The 27,860-nt window shown below is 49.1% G+C and overlaps 1 protein-coding gene across 5 annotated transcripts in view; it reads left to right on the plus strand.

Annotated features, from left to right (window-relative positions):
- TTC7B (tetratricopeptide repeat domain 7B) overlaps positions 1–27,860 on the plus strand; it is a 137,366-nt gene that overhangs the window by 86,690 nt on the left and 22,816 nt on the right. For 2 of the 5 annotated variants that reach the window (XM_060181207.1, XM_060181210.1), the window contains 3 exons: positions 9,311–9,427; positions 14,944–15,041; positions 20,059–20,109. In XM_060181207.1, coding sequence (XP_060037190.1) covers positions 9,311–9,427; positions 14,944–15,041; positions 20,059–20,109 — 266 coding nt within the window. Of the gene's footprint in view, positions 1–9,310; positions 9,428–14,943; positions 15,042–15,360; positions 16,242–16,556; positions 16,719–20,058; positions 20,110–27,860 lie in introns of those variants that run through there. The other 3 variants (XM_060181212.1, XM_060181209.1, XM_060181208.1) reach the window with 3 other exon arrangements.

The following is a 27,860-nucleotide window of genomic DNA, read 5'->3' on the forward strand; positions in this document are numbered from 1 at the left end:
ACTACAGAGACTGGGGACATAGCAAGAGGTAGTGCACAGGACTAGAGGACTGGCGTGCATGCACAGCATTCCTTCATAGCTGAACAGAGTCTCGTGACATTATTCTCACATGTTCTCTGAGAGGTCATCAGACCCACAGCACACTCGAGAAACTGTCACCGGTTACAACAGAAGGCAAGAAAGCAATTTTCAAAACCTGTCAAGGATCCAAATACAAGTGGTATCAGTGTGGAATTTGAGCAACTCTTGAGGTTTTTTAGTGTGCTTTCTTTTTAAAAAATTTTTAATTTATAAAAAGGGAACATTGACAAAACCATAGGATAAGAAGGGTACAGCTTCGCACAATTCCCACCACCAGACCGCCGTATCCCCTCCCCTGATAGTTTTCCTATTCTTTAACCCTCTGGGAGTGTGGACCCAAGATCATGGTGGGATGCAGAAGGTTGAAGGTTTAGTGTACTTTCTTAGCTGTCACTCAACATGAGGGAAGGCCCTGAAGCAAACCCTCAGCCATGGGCTCTGACACAACACTTTCCCATGTGGTCTCCTCTCTCTCCTATGCAAACACAGTTTGAGATTCACATCTCTTTTCATACTAATAACAATGAACTGACTGGACAAAGTAAATATAGGTAATATCATTCACTCATTCATTCAGCAAGCCACTCAGTCAGCACTGTAACCATTCATATATACATACTGCTTTCTTATAGGTAAGTCTTACTAGCACTTAACACATTTTTAACCAATTTTAGCAGTATGAGAACCTTCAAAGGCAGGTAATATTATTCCTGCTTTATGATAGAGAAATATAGGCACAGTGGTTCAGTAATGTGTGCAGTTTCGCATCTTGTATGTGGCAGAGGCTCGATTTGAAGCCAGATAGTCTGCTCTTGACTTTAGTCCAGTGCACTTGGTTAACCACAGCCTTTGAAACACCCAGTTCCCAGCACCTTCCACGTGCCATGCTGGGTGCTAGAAGTGCTTCCTTGAACAAGAGACAAACACTGAGGCCAAGCGGTGGCACACCTGATTAAGTGCTCACATTACCATGCGCAAGGACCAGGTTTAAGCCCCTGGTTTCCACCTGCAGGGGGAAAGCTTCATGAGTGGTGAAGCAGGGCTACAGGTATCTCTGTCTCTCTCCCTCTCTACTACCCCCTCCCCTCACAAATTCTCTATCCAATAAGAAATAAAAATATTTAATAAAAATAATAATAAAGAGACTAACAGCTTAGGCTCTTTTATTTAACTGACCAGGTGAGCAAAATTTTATTTTTATTTTACTATTTCCCCTGTTCATCTCATCAATAAACCAGAAAGCTGAGGTTGAATCCTACTTTCCCATGGATCTAGCTTTAATCAAAACAAAACAAAACAAACAAACAAACAAAAAAGATTACTTGGCAAAGAAGACAGTCTCATTCTCACTCTCGAGGAGCTCAGTTTGGCTGGAAATACTGTGTTGGCCAGTGGTTTGATGGAGTGATTACTGAGAGGCCATGTGTCTGGTGTTGTTGGCCTCTGTTTACTTAGAGCAGAGTTGCCTCTAGAAGCAAGTCGGACCACAAGGAAAGAGGCCATTCCCATCATTAAATTAGAAAAACAAGCTAGGGTACCTGGATGTGTCCTTGCAGGGGCACTACAAGGCAGCCAACTCTTGAGATACCCCCATCCAGGTTCTAGGTTGGGGAGGGGGTCAACAGGCCAAGGAAGGTGGGTGGCAGCCTGGAAGATGTAGTGGGCACCAGTGGAATGGATTCAGTGCTGCAGTAGCTTATTTAAAATCAACTTTCCACAGAAAAATAAACTAAAAAACAGAGCATGCTGGGATATAGCTCACTGGGTAGAACCTTTGCCTTGCCTGACTTTGAATCCTGACACCATGGGAGCCAGGGAGCACCATGAACGGCACTGGGGACGCTCCACAGATTTTGGAGCCATGCTGACAGGTCTCTCCTATTTCTCTGTCTCATTGTTCCTCTTTCTAATAAAAAAGATGAAAATAAAAAGGGCCATGGAGGCCACTCTGTTATATTGTGCTACTCACAAGTCCCTGAACTCATTCTCCAGGGTTGCATTTAAAAAAAGAAAGAAAGAGGGAGTCGGGCGGTAGCGCAGCGGGCTGAGCGCAGGTGGCGCAAAGCACAAGGACCGGCATAAGGATCCCGGTTCGAACCCCGGCTCCCCACCTGCAGGGGAGTCACTTCACATGCGGTGAAGCAGGTCTGCAGGTGTCTGTCTATCTCTCCTCCTCTCTGTCTTCCCCTCCCTCTCTCCATTTCTCTCTGTCCTATCCAACAATGACAACAACAATAATAACTACAACGATAAAACAAGGGCAACAAAAGGGCATAAATAAATAAAATAAATATTAAAAAATTTTTAAAAAAAGAAAGAAAGAAAGAAAGAGAAGAAGGAAAGAAGGATAGGGAGCCTGTGTGACTGAGCCCCAAGAGGTTACAGGTTCAATCCCTGACACCACCTTGTGTCAAACCTGAACAGTGCTCTGGTCTTCCCTCTCTCATCCTCTCAACATATAAACAAACTAGTCTTTTTTTTAAAGGGACAAAAGGTTTAAATAGACATTTCTTCAAAGAAGATATTAAAGTGCATTAAAATATTTTATTTGATAGGACAGAGAGAAATTGAAAGGGGAGGGGGAGATAGAGAGGGAGAAAGAGAGACAGACACCTGCAGACTACTTAACAACTCATAAAGCATCCATCCTGCAGGTGGGGACTGGAAGATTAAACCTGGGTTCCTTAGCATGATAACCTGTGCCCTCAACCAGGTGTGCCACTGCTCAGGACCCTAAAATATTTTAGCCCCATTAATCATTAGAGAACTGCAAATCAGAACCTCAATGAGATACTACATCATGCACATTAGAGTGGCTTTTACATGTATGTATATGTATCACATATATGTATGTGCGTAAACATGTATGTATGTTTTATATAGAGAATAGAGGGTAACAAGTGTTGGTGATCATGTGGAGAAGCTGGACCCCTTATGCTGGAGCAGCATTCTGGTCTCTCTCAGAAAGCTAACAAATCTACTTAAAAAAAAAAAAAAAACGGAAAAGAAAGGTAGAAATCTTTCAGAGAGATGGCCTTAGGTGGGGTGGTGGGGGGGGGCATGGACTCTAGACTTCCCTCAGTTTGCTTTCTCTCCCATTTGAGAAATGATCAGTGGATTTGTGGTTGGGAGAGGTTAGACTATTTCATTAGAACCAGAATCATTTAATAGGGAGACTTGCTTTTTTTGCTTTTTTTGTTTTTTAGATTTATTTATTCCCTTTTGTTGCCCTTGTTTTATTGTTGTAGTTATTGTTATTGTTGTTGTTGTTGATGTCACTGTTGTTGGATAGGATAGAGAGAAATGGAGAGAGAAGGGGAAGACAGAGAGGGGGAGAGAAAGAGAGACACCTACAGACCTGCTTCACTGCTTGTGAAGCGACTCCCCTGCAGGTGGGAAGCCGGGGGGCTCGAACCAGGATCTTCACACCGGTCCTTGCACTTTGCGCCACGTGCATTTAACCTGCTGCGCTAGCGCCCGGGAGTCTTGTTTTTAATATTTCCTACCCACACATTTCGTTACTGAGTGGTTATTTTGGCCCTTGTGATTCCAAAGGCTCTTGCTCACCAACTGGTTTTCAAGGGCACCCTACTTGCTTCTCCTTCCCTTTCCTTTCCTGTTCCTCTTCCTTTAAAAAAATTATTTATTTGGGGTCAGGCGATGGTGTACCTAGTTAAGCGCTCACATTACAGTGCACGAGAACCCAGGTTCAAGCCCCTGGTCCCCACCTGCAGGGGGAAAGCTTCATGAGTGGTAAAGTAGGGCTGCAGGTGTCTCTCTGCCTCTCTCCCTCTCTGTCTCCCCCTTCCATCTTGATTTCTGGCTGTCTCTATCCAATAAATACATAAAGATAATTTTACATTTTTAAATTATTTATTCATTTTTGGGAGAGATACACCAGAACTCTGCCCAGTTCTGCCATATGGTGGTGCAGGGGATGGAACCAAGGACTCCTGAGCCTCCAGGCATGCAAGTTTCATGCACTAACACTGTGCTACCTCCATGGATCCCTATTTATTTTTGTACCAACTCTGTCCCTATCAACCTCCCGCTGGGCAGCACTCAGGAAATAGTCCCATTTCTCCTGCCCTTCTCTGAAGCTTCCTGGAAGCCCTTTGTGAGTGGGCTCTGTTTACACTGTGGGTCACCGTCACCCCTGGAGCTCGTGGTCAGCCTGCCTTGGGAACCATTCCAGTTTAGCTGCCTGTTGGTGTTAATATCAATAACCGAAGTGGGAGCAAAAGGAGGGGAAAAAGCAGCCAAACTGGGGTTTTTTGAGGTGATTTATTCCAGTTAAATATGCCTTTTGTGTATTTGTTCTAAAAATACTGCTGGGAGAAGGGGGCGTATTGCAGACGAGAGAGGGATGGGACTAATAGGGAGGCCGGCTGGAGCCCTTGCCTGTCAGCCAAAGTGGGAAGAGGTGGGGCTGGAGTCACTGTCTCAGTGACAGTCTGGCCATCCTGGGAGAAGACCCCGATGACCACCCCTCACTCCCCATGCAGACACACGGCTCACTGTGCCACCTTCTCAAGCCACCATGGGCCATCATAGGCACAGAACTTTCTCACTGGGTCAGAGTTCTGAAACAGAAGCTATGGTGTAGCGCCACCATCCGCAAGTCATCCAAGGAACATTCCAGAAGAAAGGAAAACTCCTGCTGAGATGGCAGGCAGGGACCCCTCTGTAAGCTTCATGCCAGTGGTGATTCACAATCTGTTTCGGAGAAAGACCTCACCGCAGCGATCCACCATCCATGGGGTTCCCCAGGTGCTGTCTGTGGCATCTCCGTGATGTGCCCACCCTCTGCTGAGCAAACTGTCTGCCAGCCCCCAGAGTGATGCTTCTTGACCTTAAACTTGCACAGAGTCACCTGGGGATGGAGTCATAGTGAAATGCTGGTCTGTGCCGTCTAGAGCAGGGGCACTGCTGCATTTCCCACTGGACACGGGAGGGAGACTGCCTGCCCGAGACCATATCCTGGGCACCAGAAGAACCCGTGCATTTTTTTTCCTGTTATTTAAAAAAATAATTTAATTTTTAAATTTATTTTGGATAGACAAAAATCAAGAGGGGAGAGACCTGCAGCACCACTGCACCACTTAAAAAGCATCATCCGTATAGATGGGGACTGGGGTCTTGAACCCTGGTCCTTGCGTACTGTAACTACTGTTGCTCAATCAGGTTTGCCTCCAATGAGCCAAATAACAGCATGTCAGTACAGCCATTAGCTCAGGTCAAGTATGGAAGAACGGATACACATTTCCTGCCTCACAGCTAAGTGGGTGAAACATTCCAGTGTCATGTCCTGCACATGAGCCCTTTGTGACACCCCAGGTGGTGTCTGTATTTAGTAGCTTGACTCCCTGCCAGTCCTGCCAGAGGTTCCCTTTAGCCCCCCCCCCCCCCCCCCCCCCCCCCCCCCCCCCCCCGCCAGTGGTGACCTGTGGAATTGCTTTGGGCTGGGTCCCTCAGGGGCCACCACAATTCTCATTCCCATGACAGGATCAGAGCAAGTGCCCTTAATTGCTGCACTGCCACTGGGGGTGGAGGTGGGGGGTGGGGGTGGGGGTGGAGCCCCTGTTCTTCATGGCTGGCTAGAGCGAAAGGGTTCTGTTTGCCCTGATCTTAACAGATGAGTCAGGTGCCAGAAAGACAGTGGTATGTGGGAAAGACATTCCAAGCTGAAACAGCACCAGCAAGGCTGTGGGCTCAGAGGAGAGTAGCATCTGGAGGAAGCTGACCCTGGCTGGGAAGAAGGATGGACTCTGAGCTGACATGGGGCCTAGGGTGGTGCGGAGGGGGTTGTAAGGACAGCAGACAGGTTCTGCTAGCACTACGTGACGGGCTAGATGCAGCCTTGGGTATGCAGTGGGACTGGCGTTCCAGCCCGCTGTCATTTCTGTCCTTCATTTTGCCATTCCCTACACACTCTGAATCTCTGAACCAAAAAAAAAATTTTTTTTTAACCTGGGCGAATGAGCTTTGAGCCCGCTGTAAAGGATGGGAATAGATCATTTCTCCCAAGTGTGACTGCTTTGCTGTGCTCAGAGAAATATCCTTTAACAAAAAGATGGAGGGGGCTAGGCAGTGACATACCCAGTTAAGTTCATATGTTATGTTACAGTGCTCAAGAACCCTGGCTCAAGCCCTCTGTCTCCACCTTTGGGAGGGAAGCTTTACGAGTGGTGGAACAGGACTGCAGTTGTCTCTCTTCTCTTCACCTTTTCTATCTCCTTTTACCCCTCTCAATTTCTCTCTGTCTTATCAAATAAATATATTTTTAAGATACATATATTTATAAGAGTAACACAAGAGTACTTCTCAGTTTCGGCATAAGGTGGTACCAGGGATCGAACCTGGGGCCTCAGACTTGCAGGGCCAGTATTCAGCCACTGAGCTCTCTCCCCAGCTGCTCAGAGGAGCCTCTTGCTGACAGTATGTTTGGATGTGGGTGATGTGGCCATAGGCTTGCCTGGCAGTCCCTCTGTCTCCCCTGAGGCTCACAGCACCTCATGGTATATGCAGTAAATGCCAGTTTGACCCAGGCTGTCCCATCATTATTTTTTTGGCCTTGGGCTTTCCTCCATCGATTGAAGGGATGAGTCTCTGCCCTGCCACCACTGGTCCTCGCTCTCCCTGTCTATGCAGACATGGCACACGCCAACCAGATGTTTCCCCACAGCCTTGTGATGGGTGAGCAGTGCTTGAATGACAAGTATCACTACTTCTGTCCTACGTGTCATTTTCTGTTGGGCAGACAGGCTAAGGCTTGGGGCATGGTGGGAAGGAGGAGGACCTGTCCAGGGGAGTCTGGAGGGAGGCCTGTGGTCCCTGGCTCCCTGAGGGACTCTAGTCTCCCCCCACCCCCGTGTTGCTGCTTCTCTCTCCTATTCCTCCGGCCTCAGCTGCAGGTGCCTTTTCTGTCACTCGTGTTCAGCAGTCCTGCCATTGTTCTTCCTGTCTGGTTCTCTTAAACGCAGCCCACACCTTTTCAACTCCATATCCTGAGTGGAGTGTTTGAAAGCTGTTATTTCATGTTAATTAGGAGTTCTTTTTCCAGCCGAGCAGCCTGGCAGGGAACAGTTCCCCTCAAGCCGAGGCAGGGTGTCATGGCTGGCTGCTATGGGCATTGCTGCCTGCTGCCTGGGAGCCTTCCCCACCAGCTCTGGACTTCCTGGGCAGGCTTGCCAAACCGTAGGGACCCAGGCCTCCCAGGGAGTCCCCTTCTGGAGGGGTGCAGGGGCCCACACAGGCCTCTCTGAAATGCTGCCTGTTTGGCGGTGCAGGCTCCTTTTATCACATGCCTCCCACTTGCCCCAAGTCTGGTGGGAGATCCTTTTGGAAAAGCGATCCTACTGCCTTCCAGACTCAGGGGGACCAGCGGGAGTCAGTGTCAGGGTCTTTTTAGCCCCCTGGAGACATCTCAAGGGGCCACCTCTCCATGCAGGCAGTCCTGGAAAGGCCTCATAGGAGTATCCACTTGCCGGGCGTGGTGGCGCGCGCCTGTAGTCCCAGCTACTTGGGAGGCTGAGGCTGGAGGATCGCTTGAGCTCAGGAGTTCTGGGCTGCAGTGCGCTATGCTGATCGGGTGTCCGCACTAAGTTCGGCATCAATATGGTGACCTCCCGGGAGCGGGGGACCACCAGGTTGCCTAAGGAGGGGTGAACCAGCCCAGGTCGGAAACAGAGCAGGTCAAAACTCCCGTGCTGATCAGGAGTATCCACTTGCTGAGAAGCTTGGGACGAGGCCGAGCCCTGTCCCTGCCTCTGGCCATGATCTTTATGTCCACCTGCGCATGGATCAGGGACTGTGCTGCTCTTGTCACCTGGCCTGGTGGCCGTGACATGATTAGTAAGGCAGAGGCATTGCGTATAGTGGCCCCTGAATGAAAAGAAACAACCCCTCCTCTCCTCCTCATTGCTATTACTAACACACGCAGCGAATATGATACATTCTAAGTAGAGACAAGTTCTGCCTGGGCAGCCAGGAGACCTCTCTCTAGCTAGAGCATGCCTCACTATGCATGAGGTCTAGGTTCAAACTCCTGCTCTACCTGAGAGCACTTGGGGACTCTGGATGGTGGAGTCGTGCTGCAGTGTCTCTCTTGGTCTCTTCCCTTTCCTCTCTGCTCAGCAGTACCGTACATACACAGGCCTGAGCTCAATCCAGATAAACTTTTTTTTTTGGGGGGGAGGGGGGCCAGCTAGCACCCATGGGAGACTTCTCCCTGAGTTGTGGATAGCGCTGAATTTGGGAAGAATTGAAGAGACATGGGTTGAAAGTGCTGAAGAGTCCTGAAGAAAGCACACATAGCCAGTGGCCAGTGAACTCTCTTGGGTGGGAGTCAGGGGCCCAGGGGTGCCACCAAGAACATCAGAGGAACTGTGAGTACAAATGGAGGGAGCCCTGGTCATTTCTTGAATGGGGAGTCAGAGTGATTTGGGGAGGAAGGTGGGGAGGTTATCATATGATTTCTCCACAAGCAAGTCAAGGGACAGGAAAGTGGGTTTTTGTTAGAAAGGTCTCCAGTACAGTTGAGCCCAGAGACAGAGAGCCAGAAGCCAGAGCTGGGAGGGGCACCCCTGAGGGTCCAGAAAGGGAGAAGGTTCCAAACTCTGCACTGATAGAAGGTGGAGACATGGATGGTGACACTGGTGGGGAAGGGAGGGCTGCTGGCCTTGGAGCTGTTGACGAGGGAGGCCCAGCACAGTAGACTGAGGCAGGGCAGAGGGAAGACCCAGCCAACTGTCCCACTGCTTTATACACCCCCAGACCAGCTCTTCCAAGCTCAGATGTCTCCTTCCCAGGGAGACAGCCAATCTGTGGAAGCTTGCTGATGGATATTTATATCAGCTGACTCACATTTCCTGTGTGGTTTTTGCAAATAAACCACGGTTTGCTTTTAATGGACTGTTTTGTTGTTGTTTTTAATCTCACAAATAAATGGGTTTTGTCCTAAAAAGCACACTCTGAATGCAGTCTCTGTGTTGGGAATAAAGATACCCCACTTTTAGCCCGACTACAACTGGCCAGGGTATACCTGTGCTGGTTTCAGTGCAAAGCCATCCAGTGATCTGGGAGTTCTGGAATCTTCTATCCTGCTGCCTCTGCTTCCTGAGGTCAAGCCTTTTGCACGCCCTGTCCTAGAAAGGTGCAGTGGTTCGCACGTGTGAGTGGGGATTCTGGCTGAATCGTGTCCTTATCTCTTTTTGCCTTCCCTCTGCAGACTACTGTTTTCCAAAGTGAAGTTGGAATCACTCTGCCGAGGCCCAGACGAGGCACTTCTCACCTGCAAACACATGTTACAGATATGGAAATCCTGTTACAACCTAACCAACCCCAGGTAAGAGGTCAGCATGGCCCATTCTTCCTGTTCTGGCTTGGGGGGGCCTTCCTTGCTGGCATACATGGCTGGCTGTTAGCAGGTGTTAGCTCTGTCACTCATGCGTGCCCTGCAGGTCCCTGGTGGTGGCAGGTCAGAGTGGTGGAGCCCCTCCACCCTGTTTGCAAGGAGACGTGCTGTCACCCCCTGGGACATGTGACAGCCTGTTGCCACCACCTTCCTCTTTTTTTAAAAAAAAAAAAAATTATTTTCCCTTTTGTTGCCTTTGTTGTTTTTTTATTGTTGTTGTAGTTATTGTTGTTATTGATGTCGTCGTCGTTGGATAGGACAGAGAGAAATGGAGAGAGGAGGGGAAGACTGAGGAGGGGGAGAAAGACAGACACCTGCAGACCTGCTTCATTGCCTGTGAAGTGACCCCTCTGCAGGTGAGGAGCCAGGGACTGGAACTGGAATCCTTACGACGGTCCTTGAGCTTCTCGCCATCTGCACTTCTTCTTCTAGCGTTTGCCCTTCTTCCGTAGCCAGTCAACAGCGTCAGGTTGAGCCTGATGTCTGCTTGTTGCTGGCTTTGAAAGTGACTGGGATCCATGTGGATTCAGTCGGCTAGGAAGGATCGTCAGTTTCCCCAATAAATGGGTCCTCACGGGATGCGCCACCTTCACTTAACCCCCTGCACTACCGCCTGACCCCCCACCACCTTCCTCTTAATGAAAAGAAAATCACAAGACCAGCCTCTCCCTTCTCATGGGTATGTTCCCAAAGTCAAGATCAGCTTAATTTTTCTTAAATACTACTTGGCTCAGTCTGCAAACAGAAATAGAAAATACCCTGTCTCTATGCCCCCTGGTCCCTCCCCACCCCAGCCTGAGAAGCCACAGAGTTTGGGGAGCCTCTGCCTCAGAGTGCGGCTGCCAAGAGCTGCCCCCCAGACCGCTGAAGCACACCCCTTTGCCTGAACCCCCTTTAGCAACCCAAAAGGAATTGCTTCAACTGCGGATTGCCAAGTCCCCCTCCGCTCTCCACACCTCTCCCACCTCCCCACCTCGCCTCCCACTTAGCAACTGAGAATACTGAGCTGGGGAAGAAAATAGCGGAATGGCAGAGCTTTTGGAAAGCACAGCTCCAGGCCCGGGCTGTATCTAACTGCCTCCTTTCCGGAAGCTCCTTGGGGCCATGGCAGGAAAACTGCCCCCCACCCCCAGAGACTGGATGACCCCTGGACACTCAGGGTTGCTCCTCCTGGAGTGTCAAGAAAGGGGAGGGGGTAACAACAGCCTTAAGGAGCTTCCTGGGTTTTGCTTTTAGCTGCATTGTTTCCTTCAGGCTATAAATGCAAGTACCTCCTACCCCCTAGGTCTTGGGCAGCTCTAGCTGGCCTCCCCAGGGAGTCTCCCCAGTGTGTCTGGGGTGGGGGCAAGGGGTAAGCGGACCCCTGGAGCTAGTGGAGCACTGAGATAGAAGGGCTGTGTCCTGATTGCGGGTCTCCAGGAGAGAGACTTTGGACCAACAGCCTTGAGTCTGTAATCAAGTCACACAGGGCTTCCAACAAGCGGGTGGATGCTTCCTTGCATTGAAGATACAGAACTATGAACTGGGGTGGGGTGGGGGTGGGGGGCAGTGGAGAGTCTGGGATTCACAAGTCCTGAGTTTGAGCTTAACCCCTCATGTACCAGAGCAATGCTTTGGTGTTCTCCCTCTCCCTCTCTCTCTCTCTCTCTCTCTCTCTCTCTCCCTCTCTTTTTCATTGGTCAATAAATTGATCTTTAACAAAAGTACCAAGGACTAGGGAGATACAAGAATATCAAAAATAGTCTTTTAAAAATACTAATGGCGGAAGTCGGCAGTAGTGCAGCGGGTTAAGCGCAGGTGGCGCAAAGCGCAAGGACCGGCATAAGGATCCCGGTTTGAGGCCCCAGCTCCCCACCTGCAGGGGAGTCGCTTCACAGGTGGTGAAGCAGGTCTGCAGGTGTCTGTAGTTCTCTCCCCCTCTTTGGCTTCCCCTCCTCTCTCCATTTCTCTCTGTCCTATCTAACAATGACGACATCAACAACAATAATAACTACGACAACAATAGAAAACAAGGGCAACAAAAAGGGAAAAATAAATATAAAAAAATACTAATGGCTACAGAGATATCACAGGGGTCCTAGTAAATAAATATACAGGGTATATAAATAACTAAATCATTTTATTTTTAACACTGAGGGTAGTGCTGGGCATCTCTCTTTCTCTCTCCTCTATCCTTGATTTCTCTCTCAGTTTCTCTCTGTTTTTATCAAAAAATAAAGAAGAGGCTGGGTAGTGGAGCATCTGGTTAAGGACACATGTTACCCTGCATAAGGACCCAGGTTCAAGCCCCTGGTTCCCACTTGCAAAGAGAAAGCTTCACAAGTGGCAAAGCAGGGCTGCAGGGGTCTCTCTCTCTGTCTCTCTCTCTCAAAATTCTATCAGTGATTTAATATTGACTTACAGAATTACATGTCAACAGAGCTACGATTCCATACCGTTCCCACCACCACCAGAGTTCTGAATTCCCAGTCCCTCCAGTGCAAGCCACAGCAATTCTCCTAAGGTTGCAGACATGGGTTGACTGTCATCTTTATAGCTATCTGTCTACATTTGTACATAATTACCCCCTTTTTCTTCCAGGTCCCATCCTCTCTTCCCCTCCAAGCCGCATATAACTCTGTTACTACATCCAAATGTTGCTCCTTTTTTTCCCTCTGTTTCTGGGTCCTGATGGAGCTGGAGTTCAGAGCCCTCTTACTCTCTTCCTCCTACCATTTCTCCCCCACTGGGAGCATGGATCAAAATTGTTTTTGGGGTACAGAAGGTAGGTGTTCTGGCTTCTTTAACTGTTGCTCCACTGGACATGGGCATTGGCAGGTCGATCCATACCTCCAGCCTGTTTCTGTCTTTCCCTAGTGGGGCAGGGCTCTGGAGAAGTGAGGTTCTAGGACACATTGGTGAGGTTGTCACTGCAGGAGTCACTCTGTCTCTATCTTCCCCTCCTCTCTCAATTTCTTTCTGCCCTATCACATAAAGTGAAGTGAGATGAAGCAAAAAAAATTTTTTTTTCCTCCAGGGTTACTGCTGGGGCTTGGTACTCGAATCCACTGCTCCTGCAGGCCATTTTTCCCTTTTGTTGCCCTTATTGTTTATCCTTGTTGTTATTGCTGTTGTTGTTGTTGGATAGGACAGAGAGAAATCAGGAGGGGAAGGGAAGTCAGAGAGGGGGAGAGAAAGATAGACACCTGCAGACCTGCCTCACTGCTTGTGAAGCGACTCCCCTGCAGGTGGGGAGCCGGGGGCTTGAACCGGGATGCTTATGCCGGTCCCTGCGCTTCATACCATGTGCACTTAACCCGCTATGCTACCGCCTGACTCCCAGGTGAATGATTCTTATCTTCATCTACAGGTAAGTCACAGAGCCACCAGGCCAGTGACCATGCCCCTAGAGAGAACCACTGGACCAGGGACATGAACAGGGATAGGATAAGAAGCTAGGCCTGCAGCTGGGTCCCAGAACACACACGGGCAGCACCCAGCCCTGGGCTCTGAAAGGTGGTGAGTCAGGACCCCCGGAGGGTTTCCTTAGCAGAAGCAAGCACTTTCACATCCTCAGATTTGGTCCACAGAAAACCCTGGGCCAACTCTTCCTTTGCAGTGGCCAAGCTTTTGCTGTAGTGTGTCAGGTGGTAGAAATATTTGGGTATCATGTCCCTTGAAAAACTCCCAAATGGGCACAATGGGCAGATGCAAATAACTAACCGCAAGACTTATGCTCAGACACGTATGGGGCAGACCCACACTAGCAGTCCACGGTCAGCCACTAGTTAAGGAAAACCCAGGTGGACTTTCATGATGTCTGCTTCACAGAGAAGCGTATTGTTGTTCCGCTGGGGGAAATAATGAATAGTACCAATTCCAGCAAGCCGGGATGCGATGACGTGCTAAGTACAGGCTGACAAAGTGTCTGTGCCAAAGCACGTTTCCCTCTGACTCCAGGGTTTCTCAGACTACACCGCTGGACGTGGAAATTGCAGCCTGTAAGCAGTGTTCAGCTTCACGGCAAATCTTGTTGGTACCACTCTTGGCCACAGCTGCAGTGAAGAAGGAAATTCTGCCACTCTGTTACAGAATTTGAGCTTCTTAACAGATAACAAACATATCACTCTTAGAACCCCAGACTGATTTTTTTAAAATATTTATTTATTTTCCCTTTTGTTGTCCTTGTTTTTTTTATTGTTGTAGTTATTATTGTTGTTGATGTCGTCGTTGTTGGATAGGACAGAGAGAAATGGAAGGGGGGGAAGACAGAGAGGGGGAGAGAAAGATAGATACCTGCAGACCTGCTTCACTGCCTATGAAGTGACTCCCCTGCAGGCAGGCAGCCAGGGGCTCGAACCAGGATCCTTACACCGGTCCTTGTGCTTCGCGCCATGTGCGCTTAACCCACTGCACCACCACCCGACTCCCCTGATTTTTTTTTAACATGAATTCAGTAGGGCTGGGCAGTGGCACACATGGTAAGAGTGTATGTGTTCCCATGTGCAGGAACTTGGGTTCAAATCCCCATCCTCGCCTGCAGGGGAGGAGTTTCAGGAGCAGTGAAGCAGGTCTACAGGTGTCTCTCTGTAGACTGTGTCCTTTATCTCCCGCACTGCTCTCAGATTCTGTCTCTATGCAATAAGTAAATAAATAAAATATTTACAGAAAAAAATAGATTCAAAGAAAAGCATAAGAGAGCCAGATCCCTAAAGAGAGACAAGGTTTTCTTTCTGGGATCTCTTTGATGGAGTATCGTGATAGAGGGATAAACAGTGATTTTTGCTTACAAGCATCTTAGAATTCAAGCACACGAAAAGAGCTTGTCGGGAGTGGTATACAGGGTGAGACAGGTGAGAATAAAAGCCAGAGAGAACGAAATGGCATTTCCAAGAATGTGTCGCTTGGCCCTGCATGTGTGATCTTTTCATCCCGGTTCAGCCTGAGCTGGGCTTCTGTGTGCCATCACCAGAGGAACGCCACCAGCCTATTCTGTGGGGGTGGGCTAGAGGTGGGAGCACAGTGCAGGAAGCGGGTAAGCTGCCCACCTGAAGGCTGACACCTCCAAGCCCTCCCTACCCCCACCCCCCGCTCAGGGGCGCAGATACTGTGACCTCATAACTTCCATCCCCACCTGTTCAGTAAGAACTCCGACTTTAAGACTGATAGCAAAGGCTGTGGTCCCCCACTCTGGCCCAGGAGGTAGTGCAGTGACTAGAGCTTTGCAATCCTGAAGCCAAGTCCAGTTCCCAGCGTTGCACATGCCAGAGTGATGTTCTGGTCACCTTCTTTCAGATTAATACGTTAAAAACAAAAAAATTTTTTTTAAATTAGAACCAGAGCACTACTCAGGCCTGGCACAGGGTGGTGTCAGCATTTGAACCTATGGGTTTGGGGCCTCAGGCCTACAAGTTCTGAGCAGTCTCCTGGCCCTTCAAGCCGCTGACGCCCACAGCCATGTTTTGCAGTGACTCCGGACGTGGGAGCAGCCTCTTAGACAGAACCATCGCCGACCGACGACAGTTGAACACCATCACTCTGCCAGACTTTAGCGACCCTGAAACAGGTGAGCCCCCAAAGCCAGAGGGGATACAAATGTGCCGCTGCACCTGGCCCCGAGTGGCAGGGGTGTGAGACGAAACACCTCCGGGGACAGGGTTGGAAAACAAGGGCAGCCTCTTCCCTGAGGTGCGTTTGGGGGTGGGGGGAGTCCTGTGACCTGCCCTGCACAGTGCTCTGCAGCCTCTCTCTGCCCCCGCCATTGCTCTGGAGCCTGAAAGAGACAGTCCCCTGAGCAGTCCTCATGCAGGTGCCCTCTGCTCTCACAGAGGCTGGACTGGGACCTCTGAGACCTCAGGTACCCTCCCACTGTGATACTTTTCCAGCCTGGAACCTAAAGGACCCATCCATGGAAGGAGCCTCCAGCTCTTTCTGCTGCCCACATGCCAGGCCCAAATTCCAGACCAGCGATGCCACTGTTCCCTTTTGGAGTCCACTGAATCTGGAAGTAGCTGCTTAACTGCAATGTGGATACCTGCCTCTGTAGTTGTCCACAGGCTGATGTATGGCGTAACTCCAGGGCACCTGTGCCTATAAACTTCACATTGGCCAAGTCCATGATGAGGAAGACAGTGGACACTGCTTTGATTTAATGGATGTGGCAAAGTGACAGAACACGATCTCTTATCTAATGTCCCTTTCAGCTGTTCCCTCTCCTCCATCATCTCCTAGGTCCCTTTCTTTGAAAAGGACGCAGCAAGTGAAGTGGATCTTCACTCTGAAGCTGTAATCATTGTCTCTTGGGTTTGTTTTTTTTTTAATTAAGTCAGTAGTCCCTTCGATAAAAGATGCAAACTTTTCTTTCTTCCTTTACCTTCAAGGATGTGGAGTGTGGGATTTTAATCATTGGTGGATATTGCCAGACACCTATTCATGGGAAAAAAAAAAAAAGTAGAGGTGGGTGGGAGGAGCAACTTGGGCCATTTTGTAACCATCACAGTGGTGGCCTCCCCATGGCTTTCTCTCTCTCCTATAAGGTGTGCGGGTGGTAGGCTGGCCAGCCAGAGCTCTCAGCCGCAGGCCATAGCTTAGAGCTCCAATGCCTCAACATTGTCGCTTCACTGGAAGAACCTTGACATCCATCACACCCTGGTCCCGGCACCCAGGGAAGCCTAGTTTTCAAGCAGACATGATATAAGTGCTTCTCATCAAAAACAAGTCTCAGCAGAGTCAAGCACTAAACCTTTACAACTCCCTCCATCCCTCCCCCAAAGAAAAAAAAACCCAGTCATTTCTGGCTATTATAGGTTCAAGGCATATTGCTTTCAGTGGACCATACCACTGACTGCAGACCGATTAACCACTGAGGAAGGAAAGCAATCACAAATTTGTTTTCTTTGAAAAGCACTTATATCTCTGACCACGGTGAGGGATAACTGTGTATGACATGACCTCATTTTTTTTTTTTTTTTTGCAGCCTATGTGAGTATATTGACAACAATTTTATTTTCTCTTTGCGTTTCTGAAGTGGCTTTATTTTTTTGCCTTTACTCTTTCATTTTTTTCTTTTCTACCCTTTTAGTGTCAGATTCCTCCTCCTCCTCTTCTCTCTCAAGAACCGAGCCTCCTCTCCATCTGTTTGTGTCTTCTCATCTCCATTCTCCTTCCAAACCCGATACTCTTGTGTGGCCCCCTGCAGCTCACTTCTCCAGTGACCCAGGGCCCCGCCAGGAACCCTCTCTGTGTAAACATGGTTTTTGGTTTTCTCCTTTCTTGTCAGACCTGCCTCTTTGCCTGATGTTTTATTTTTCTGATAACCTTCCTAACTGATAAGCTGGGCAAGAGACACCATCAAATTCACCACCAGGGGAAAAAAAAATTCATTAATTTGAAATCCAAAAGCTACAGATACTGGTGCCCTTATTCCAGCCCCCACCCCGACTGCTAAAAGTAAAAGAAGCTTGTTTTGAACAGAACAGATAGAAGATACTCTAGAAGATTGCTTCTAGATCCTGGATACTTGTGTTCTCTCCTGGAGTTGATATTAGTGCATTCAATTCTATTTTAAGATTGATTTGTTTGCTTCTGTGAGAGACCAGAGTACTACTCTTTTATAGTAGCACCGAGGATCGAACCCAGAGTCTGGCAAGTAAATAGTATGCTCTACTGGTGAACCATCTCCTAATAAAAAATAATAGTAATAATAAAACAATGACTGAAGGACAGGCAAATTATATTGTTTTACAGGTGATGACTAACTCCTAAAGATATCTGGCTTAGGAATTCAGAAATGACTCAGCAAATAGGAATTAAAGACATATTCTTTTTTGTTGTTGTTGTCTGTTTTTTATAGAAACAGAAAGAAATTGAGAGGGGAATGAAACTAAGATAAAGAGGAAGAAAGACATCTGCAGCACTGCTTCACCGCTTGTGAAGCTTCTTCCTCCCACAGGTTGGGGTTAGAGGCTTAAACCTAGATCTTTGTGCATAGTAACATATGCACTCTACCTACTTTGCCCCACCCTCAAGGACATATTCTAAAAATAATGGTTGTATGACCTTTCATTCAAAGCCTTTAGAGAGCTATGACAATGCAGGTTCCAAGGTCCCCACCCCAAGGTTTATAATGCAGTAGGTCTGAGGTGGGAGCCCCAGAGCCTGGATTGATAAAATGCCCCTTGTGATTACAGTGCCAGTGGTTCATGCCTTTGGAGAGAGCGTGCTGAAACTTCTTTTTCGATTTGCAAGGAAAGGAAAATGTAGGGCCTTTGTCATATAGCTTGTGCCAGGATATTGAGCAGTGTTTTTAGTCTGACCTTATTTTTCTCAAGAACTTGAGAATGTCAAAATTCTGCTCTAGGACAGTCTGTCTAGATTTCTGTTGATGAAATAAATGAAGAAGAAAAAGAAAAAAAGCACAGGTCCCTGTATTAAAATGAGACACTGGAAGTCCTTAAATGAGGCCTAAATCTGGATCTCAGCAGACTCCATCCTCCTTCCCCTCCCCTTTACCAGCAGCACTGCGTGAAAAAAATCCAGTTCATGTATCCACGACTTCTAAGGGCTCATCTTTGTTCCAAATATAGAGTCAGATGTGGGGCAAAAGCTCAGGAGGCCGACCCTCAGTGGTGATGGGAGGTGGGTACACCCATACACGGCTGGGCAGAGGTGTGCTGATCTGACACCTGGCAGCAGAGCCAGCCCAGCCCGTCTGTCCCAGAGGTGCTCTGACCTGCCTGCCCTGTCTTCTGGGTGGCCCCAGCTCTATGAGGTACATAATGGAAATCACCCACTTCCTATACTTCCCTCAACACAATGCTTAGAGCCAGTTGTCAACTTTGGTTACTCTGGGAAAATCAATTTTTACATTGAGTCTTTCTCGGTTATGTTTTTATTTTATTTTATTTTATTTTATTTTATTTTATTTTATTTTATTTTATTTTATTGTTGTTCCTGTTGTAACCAGAGCACTGCTTGGCTCGTGCCTATGGCGGTGCTGGGAATTGAACCAGAGGCCCTTGATGCCTCAGGCATAATAGTATAAAAGTCTATTTTGTATAACCATTATGCTATCTCCCCAGCCCCCACACCTTTTTTTTTTTAAGATTTATTTTTGGGAGAGATTGGCCAGAGAGCACCGCTCAGCTCTGGCACGCAGTGATGCCAGGATTTGAACCTGGGACATCTGGGGACCTTGGGCAGGCGAGTCCTGTGCTCTGACACTGAGCATTTACCCCATCCCTCTTGCCCCCTTTTCAGGTCATTGCACAACGGCTTTTATGCTCCCTTGGCCCCATCCACTCTTGTCTGAACAAAGAACCAACCCCTCCCACTTCCAGAACTGATGGTGTCACCACCCAGGAAGCACCGTATCAGATTAATTAGTAAATGGTTAGGGTGACGAGCACCCATGGGACTTTCTGCCGGATGTGCCGGGTCCCGGGCAGCTCCAGGGTTTATCTCTGTGAAGCGCTGAGTCATCTGAGTCATCTCCCCGTCCCGGGGGAGGCCTAGCATGGAGCCAGGTGTGTTAACTAAGATGAGAACACCCAGAATCTCTGTAAACCGTCTATCTATATCAAGAAAGGGGAGGAAAACAGGCCATGTAGAATTTCTTGATTGAATTTGTAATTACTTTGAACCCCAACTCTTTCTGAGGGGGCACAAAAGAGCAGTTAGACAAGACCTGGGGTTTTGTGTCTCTTTCCCAACATGTCTTAATCTCACAGGACTCAAACTCCACCAGGTCCCCCAGGCATTGCAGTCATGACTGGGGTTAGTGTTCTCAAAGCCCTGGAAACTGCTCATCTGATTATTTCCCACTTCCCTTTGGAATTTCCTGCCCTGAAAACTAAACACATTACATGAGCCAACCAGCTTTCCTGTGCCAGAATGCAGATGCAGAGGGAGATGCCCAATTGCCCTGACTGGTTTAAAGGAAAATTTAAAAAAAGGCACATCCGGTTAAGTGCACACATTACCAAGCACAAGGACTCGGGTTTGAGACGCCGCTCTCTACCTGCAGGGGCGAAGCTTCGTGAGTGGTGAAGCAAGTCTGCAGGTGTCTCTCTCCCTCTGTATCTCCCCACTTCCCTCAGTTTCTCTCTGTCATGTAAAATAAAATAGAAAAAATGGCTGCCAGGAGCGGTGTCTTTGTAGGGTCAGCACCAAACCCCAGAGTTAACCCTGGTGTAAATAAATAAATAAATATAAATCAATAAATAAAATCAAGCCAGTGAGCTAGCAATAGTTCACTTGGATTGTGCACTGCTTCACCATGTGCATGACCCAGGTTCGAGCCCAGACCCTGCCATATTGAAGGAAGCGTCAGTGCTATGGTCTCTTTCACTCTCCCTCTCTGCTTCTATGTAAAAAAAAATAAATAACTCAGTAAAGGAATAAAGCGGCAGGGAAGCACTGTGAATGGAAAGATCTGTGTTGCTCTCAAATTGGAATCCAGTTCCTGCCAGACTTCCAGTCAGGAAGGTTATCAGAACCCTGTTTGCTTGTCTTGCCTGACTTTTGATTCTCTCCAAAGGTTTGGTTTCTGGATTTTAATTTTCAGTTTGGTTTGTTGTTCCAAGGCAACTCTCCAGATGCTCCCTTTCATGGTTTCCCCTCCCTTTTTTCAGTTAGTAAGTAGTTTACTGATCTCTCTGCTAAGCTCTTGGAGGGGCTCCGGGCTCACGCTTTCTCCACCCTGGGGCGTGTGCGTGGGGTGGCAGATGCTGACATGGCTGTGGACATGGCTTCCTGACGCTTGCGCTCCCCCAGACTCTGATGCATTTCCTAGCGGCTTGGTTTGAAATACTGAGGAGGCAGTACTTGCCTGGGGAGGACTACATCAGAGGCACAGCAGGAAAAGCACCTGAGGGAGGGCAAGGGTGCCCTGCTGGACCCGTCAGAAGTACAAGACCCCTGCCACCCTCCCACTGCGGGGTGTGTGCAAGTCTGCGGGTAGAGGGAACCCCCCAATTGGATCTTGAGATTCCTCCCCAGTTCTACCAGTCTTTTACCCCCCCAAAGAGCAACTCTATCCTGAATTTTCCTAAAATAAGCTAAACAGATACCATAAAATTGAGGGGGCGGGGTGCGGACCCAGAGCATTACTCTGGCACCTGTGATGTCATTGATCAAACTTAGAACCTCATACTTTGGAGTCCATAACTCAAGCTGCTGTGCCAGCTCCCGAACCACAAATTTTTCTTTTTCCTTTGTATGATTTTTTTTTAATGAGGGATTAATGATCTACAGTCTCTCTTTTCTCTCTGTCTCTCTCCTTCCTCTTTCCTCCTTCTTTCTCTCCCTCCCTCCCTCCCTCCCACTCGTTCTTTCTCTCTCTCTTTTTTTTTTTCCACCAGGGTAATTGTTGGAGCTCAGTGCCTGCACAACCCCACCGATAGCCATTTCCCCACTCTGTTTCAATTTTATTATTATTATTATTATTATTTATTTACTGGGTAGAGACAGGGAAATTGAGAGGGAGAGAGAGACATTTGAAGCACTGTTTCATCACTAATGAAACTTCCCCCCTGCGAGTGGGGACTGGCGGCTTGAACCCAGGTCCTGACACACGCTGATATGTCTGCTCTACCAGGTGCACCACCTCCCCAGCTTTTGTCATCTTCTTTCTGAAGGACAGTTTTCATAACCCACTAATTCTCTCTGGTCAAATATTTTGGAGGAAGTGGTGCACCCCTTTACTAGAAATTCTCAGCTCAAGCGCACAGCTTAAAAATCCAAGACTCTGCACTTGACCTGGTGTCCCCAAGTTGTTTCATCACCGTTTCCACCCTGTGGAGTCAGCATTACATGTTGGGAAACGCTGACACCACCCGTGGGGAGCTGGGGCCCTGAACCTGACACTCTCTGGCTCCTGGAGATCATGATCCTTGGGGAGTTGAAAACCCAGAGCAGCTGACGTGTGACTTCATGTCTGGTTTCCACTTGTTCGTAAAAGGAAAGAGGGATGTTTGATGGCGTCCTCAGTGCCAGAGTCCTTTTGCTCCAGGCCCTTCATGGACTTGGTCTTCAAGAGGTCCAGCTGGTCACATTAAAATCTTCAGGAAGCCCTCACTGTCAAAATGAGGTCTGATATACTTTTGAAATGTTTAAATTTTTATTTAACAAGACAAAAATGGAGAAGGAAGAGGGAGATAGAACTGCAACCCTGATTCACCATTCATGAAACTTCCCCCCTGCAGGTGGGGATCAGGGGCTTGAACGCAGGTCCTTGTGCACAGTAATATGTATTCACTCAACCAGGTACACCACTGCCTGGCCTCTGAGGCTTGATACACTTATCCAGGGGACTCAACTGTCTCCGTAGCATCGATTAGCATGCTACGTAGCATGGATTACAGGAGACCTGGATCTGGGGGGGGACCCCAGGCCTTTGCATCCACAACAGCAAGATGGGAAGTCAGTGACACTCCCTGTCATGATGTTTTGGTATGGATGGTCCCCACGTTCCTGCTGGGGTGGCCTCCTGACTCTCCATGTGCTGTGTGTGATCCCCAGGCTGTGTGCCCGTCATTAAGTGGCCCGTGACAGCTCTGTTGGCCCTCACCTTTCTGATGACCAGCTATGGTTCTGGTGTCCAGCCCAGGCCAGCAATCATCACCATGTAGCCCTGGCTCCCATGGGGAGGGCAGGAGGCATAAAGCCCCACTTGAGAGTGGCCACCCCATGCTGTCTCAGACCAGAGCCCCCCCACCCCCACGCCCTTTCTGAGTAGACAAGTTGTCGTCATTTGGGAGGTCAGCCCACATTTTTGTTTTATTCTCCTCTCCAAGAACATGCCAGAATCCAGGATGCCACCTTGGGCTCTTGGCTCGGTTTTTCTTGCTTGCTTTTTTTTTCTTCTCCTCCTTTTCCTTCTCCTCCCCCCACACTTTTTTTTTTCACCAGACCACTGCTGGTGGTGCTGGAGATTGAACCTGGAACCCCAGAGCCTAAGACTCTGCATCACCACTATGCTGTCTCTCCAGCCAGGCTCTTTTTTTTTTATTATTAGTGGTTTATAGTCACCAGTAAAATACAATCGTTTGTGCATGTTTAATATTTTTCAGTGTTCCACATAACAATTCAACCTCCACTAGGTCCTCCTCCACCAACATGTTCAAGGACACCAAGTTGTTCAAGTACACCAAGGTGGTGGTTGTTGTTGTTGTTGTTACTGATTCTGGTGCAGTGACTGTTCTCTTTAGGAATTCAGATCCAAGGGAAGAGACTAAGCAGATGGATGGAAACCCCCCCCCCCAGATGCAGTCAGTTTTAGTCGTTGAGGGATCAGTTTGGGGGAGTCATTTGGTTTTTCTCTCTCACCACTTTTGAACAAGTGGCATCTAAGATAAGTTTACTTTTTAGATCTTTCTGGATTGGCTGGGGAGGTCTTTTTCTAAATGAGATTGAGTGGCATCTCCACTGATGAATAAGTCACACATAGGTAGCGCCCAGGTGGAAATGTGGGGACCTAGAATCGCCCCAACCTGGGAGGTTCTGCCCTCATGCTGAGCTCAGAGACCACTTCAGGCAGGAGGGCACTACAGCCCGGAGACCCTGCCTCATGAGTATATAGCAGGGAGGACTTCCTAGAGGTGGCGTGTCTGCCCTGTAGCCCTCCAAGAGGTACTGTCTCCAGCCCAGAACCGCAGCCTGGCTCCTGCTGACAGCTGACACCCCCTACCCCACCCTGCATGGCTGAGAACGGCTCCCCTTTATGCTCTGGGATGACCACCTGCCCTGCCCGCCCCACCCCCTGCATGCCCCTGGGGACCACACACCCCAGTCTCTCCTGCTTTCCCCTGAGCTCTCCCTGGAAAGAACTTCCTCCCTTTTCAGCAGAAGACTCCCCGGCAGGTGTCAGGCCTGCACCATGCTCTGCCTTGTCACTTGGGAATTGGGATCTTGTCCTGGAACCAAGGGTTGATTGTCCCCATGTCCTTGCCTGTCTTGATCTTTCTCACTCCATGGAAAGGGGACATATTGACTCACATGGTAGCTGTAGAGTTATTTGTGGGTGGAGTTCACTTGGGAGCCAGGGGGAGGTTCCTGATCAGTGGAAATTGAGGGGGAATGTGGCAGTGGCCACTGAAGCTACTGAAACCCCCCTGGTGGACATGCCAAGGAGAGGGGAGGTGGCAGCTGTCAGGAGTGTTCCCCAACATCCAGCAAAGGTGGGGTGGTCCTAAGGTATGGGGACCCTCCAAATACCTAATGTTCTTCACAAAGCAGTGCAGAGCAAACCTGCCTGATTGGAGGCTGCAGTGAAAGAGAGCCCTCGTGTCTCTCCTCCCTCTCAGAACAGAGGGGATAGTCACCACTCCCCTCTGGTGCCTCAGGACATTGTGGGTTGGTCCCGGTGGCATCAGCTGGGTGGGGGACCAGCAGTCCTGGGCACTTTGTAGGCAGGTAGGCAGAAACATCCCAGTGACTGCTCAGGATCCGGGGCCTTTAAGAGGTGGGAGCAGTACTTATTTTTTTTCTTTTTAATTTTCTGGGGGTGTGGCTTCCAAGGACTGGAAACCTAATAGGCTTTGTTGACTCCTAAGATTGAATGGACTTGGCACCAAGGGCCCAACCCAAGCTCCTCGGGGCGTGGGTGGCCTTCACTTGCCTGTCGCAGGCTGCTCAGCAGAGTGGGGTGCAGACTGCAGGCAGAGAGAATGTGGGGGACAAGCCAAGGGGTGGACTTGGGTGTGACCAGGTACTCTGGGTTCGGTGCAGGCAGGCATAGGGATCTCACACTGACACGTGAGCTGAGTTGACCCGAGGTTCTTGGTAGAGGTGATTTTCATGTCTTTGTCCCTTGCATCAAGGGGGTAGGATTCTCAGACCTGAAGGGAAAGGAAAGTGACCAAGACATGGGGATCTGAGTGGAGGTTAATGATGTGGAAACACAAGGTCGATGACTTAGCCATGGAATTCACTGTCGCTTTTGCTTTAAAAAGATAGTTGTTGATGACTTAGCCATGGAATTCACTGTCGCTTTTTGCTTTAAAAAGCTCTGATAGTTCTGGTTTTGTAGGGTTGTTTTTTTTTTTTTTTTTGGGGGGGGAGTGTTTTAAGATTTATTATGACTGAGAGACTAGGGCACTGCTCTGACATAGGCAGTGCTGGGCATCAAACCTGGGGACCCTGCACACACATGGGGAGATGCCTTCCCCCTGCAGCTCCTGGCTCCTGTCCCCAAGCCTCCCTTCCTCCAGCTCCCCCCCACACACACAGGGGACGGGGGGGGGGGGGGGGGACCCAAGTGAAGACTCAGGTGTAGAAATAATGCTCCCTGTGCCTGAGTGACATCTTGTGGACAGGAAGAGGAAGCAACCAGCTTCATACCAGACCTGGGCTCTGGGTCATAGGCCCCAGACCCTATGCCACCATCCCCTGTCCCCTGGGCTCTAGGTCACAGGCCCCAGGCCCCATGTCACCATCCTCTGTCCCCTGGGCTCTAGGTCATAGGCCCCGGACCCCATTTCACTATCCCCAGCCCCCTGGCTATATAGGTCACAGCCCCAGGCCCCATGTCACCATCCTCTGTCCCCTGGGCTCTAGGTCACAGGTCCCCATCCTCAAGTTGTCCACTCCCCAGCAGGGCTGGGAGGTGGGAAGTCCTCTCCACCCATCTTTGCCATGCAAGCACATCTGCTTCAGTGAAGAAAAAAGGAAGTGCTATTAAAACTCTCTGGCTAGAACTAGCATTTATAGTGCTGTTTTTTTTTTTTTTTTTCCCCACATAAATCAACATCTAGCATTGATTCTGGCACTTTCCATTTCAGCCCTGGGAAACACTAAGACACAGATTAGTCTGATTGATTTCTTTCAAAAATCAGATATATCCATCCTGATTCGTAACTATGTTTCTTTTTTCCCTCAAAATCATAACCTATTGGTATGACTTGATTTATTGCTATTGTCCGAGATGGGAGGTGTTAGCTGTTAGATAATTTCACTGTTACTCTCACTCACCTGCTCTGAGCCTCCTTAAATATCTGAGCGCTCTGAGCTTCCAGGCTCAGAACACTGCCCTGCCCAGGTGAGACACGGCAAGAAGGGAATTGACCAGGAAGGAGAGGGCTCATTTGGCAAACCTCAGTTATCCTCCGTGGTTAAATGAGTCAGTCGTGGGAAAGATGGGGATAGCAGCGCCATGAATGAAGCTCAGGGTGGAGTTTTTAGTCCCCCTTGTTGGGAGTGACACCACCACACAGGTGCGCCTCCAAATGGTGGATGCACACGCTTCCAGATATCATTCAGTGGCATGCCTAGTAGCAGGCTTCGTGCATTCACTTCATAAGCAGTTACCAGGGACCTGCTTTAGACCCCACACCGTTAGCCCCTTTGCCATGTCCAGGGAAGGCATGGTTCCTATCTTCTAGAACCACTCACAACCCAGCAGGAAAGAAAGTTCCATCAGCTGAAACCATGAGGGCTGTCCAGTAGTGGCCACAACACAGGACTTTTTACAGGGGAACACAGAGAGCAGAAGCGAGGTATCCCAGCAGTCTACGTAGACAAGGTGCATTCAGAGGTGAGATTGGGAGTCTAGCTTGAGTTTGAGTGTGGCCTGGCCACTTACCACTGCATGATTTTGGGTAAATCACCTTGATTCACTAGCTCTCGGTGACGTCATTGCCCAGTGCAGAGGACTTTGCTGCCTGCCGCCTGGAGATGTGTGACCATTAAATGAGATAGTGCGTGATGAATACTGGTTACAGTGCCTGAAACATGGCTAATCTTCTGAACAGACAGCCATCAGCATCTCGTCCTTGGCCAGGTCTTATTCCCAAGAGAGCCTATGATTACATGAAGAATTTAATTCAGGCTTATCTAGATGCCACAAGGAGAAAACACTCTAGCAATAGTTCTCATTAGTGTGTGGACAAAACACAAAATTAGTCCTCAAAGTAAACCTGGCACCACCCAAAGTCTCAACTTCCCATAGGAAGATGACTGTAGAACCTGGTGATAAATGTGCAGATTTCCCCCCAGAGCAGTAGTTTACATTATGATGTGTTTCAGTGAATTAAGAACAAAATATTTCAAATATGCCTTTTTTATTTTTATTTTGAATTGCTACCAGGGGTATCATGAGGGCATGGAAACTGCAAAATGAATCCATCACTCCCAGTGACCACTTTTTCCTTTTTTCTTTTTTCTTTTTGATTGATAGGACAGAGAGAAATTGAGAGGAGAGAGGGAGACAGAGAGGGAGAGAGACAGAGCTTCAAGACACTGCTTGTGAAGCTTCCCCCCTGCAAGTGGGGACCAGAGACTTGAACCTGGGTCTTTGTGCCCTGTAACGTGCATTCTACCAGGTGTAGGTGTACCACTGCCCAGCCTTGAAAGGTAAATACTCTTTCAAAACATTTACAATCTTTATCTCCAGATGAAGAAGTGCATGAATGTAGAGAGAAGCCAGGGTACCACTGGGACCCACGAAACCAGGAGCCACAGGCATGCAGGTCCTACGCTCTACCAGCTGAGCTGTTTCCCCCAAAGGGGGCAGTCCATGTCTGTTCCCTGGGTCTCCAGTTCCCCCTTGTTATGCGGCAGCACTCCTGGGGGATTTGCTGGTCTCTTCCCAGAGGAGCCCCAGCAGTGGAGTGTCCCACTGGCTCCTTACACACACACACACACACACACACACACACACACACACACACACACACCTCCAAGGACAGGTTGCTAGAGCAGTCCCGTCACCTTCACATCGCAGCAGACAAACCCCACATCATCTCCATCCTGGCCCTGGTGACGGACTGCTGGTTTGCAGATACCCACCCCCACTACGGTGTTCGACTCCATAGCAGCCCCTCCAGTGGGAACAAACAGCAGCTTTTCAAAGTGAAGTGACCAGGACCCCCCTGCTGTCCACCCCAAGACCAGACCCCACCCGTCCCCAGCCTGGATGCTGGGGAGAGGCAGGGAGCCAGTCCTATTTTCGGAGGTGGCTTCCCACCCCGGGGAACACCAGGAAGTCAGTGGGAAGAGAAAGGGTTTTTGTTATAGTTGTTTTTAGATGTATGTATTTATTTTAACCAGAGAGAGTGGGATGGGACAGGGCACTGTTCAGCTCTGGCTTCTGGTGGTGCCTGAGACTGAAGCTGGGACCTGGGAGCCTCTGGCCAGGTGAAATCCAGTAGTGTTACCTCCTCAGGTTTCTGAATAGCCGCTCTTCCACCAGACTCCCCTGCACATTGAGCAGACAGGTGCTGTGGGGGGGGGGGCAGGCAGGTGTGTAGGCAGCTCACCCTCTCGGGGTCCAGCTCTGGGCTTAGCCACAGCTCCCCACCTGTGCCTGGGTGCGGGGTGCTTTTCCTGTGGCTTCTCAGCCCAAGTATGGGGTGCTGTGGCCGCATGGAAGAGACCAGGGAAGGAGGTG

This window comes from Erinaceus europaeus, chromosome 22 (assembly GCF_950295315.1).
Source record: "Erinaceus europaeus chromosome 22, mEriEur2.1, whole genome shotgun sequence".
In the NCBI taxonomy this organism is placed as follows: Eukaryota; Metazoa; Chordata; class Mammalia; order Eulipotyphla; family Erinaceidae; genus Erinaceus; species Erinaceus europaeus.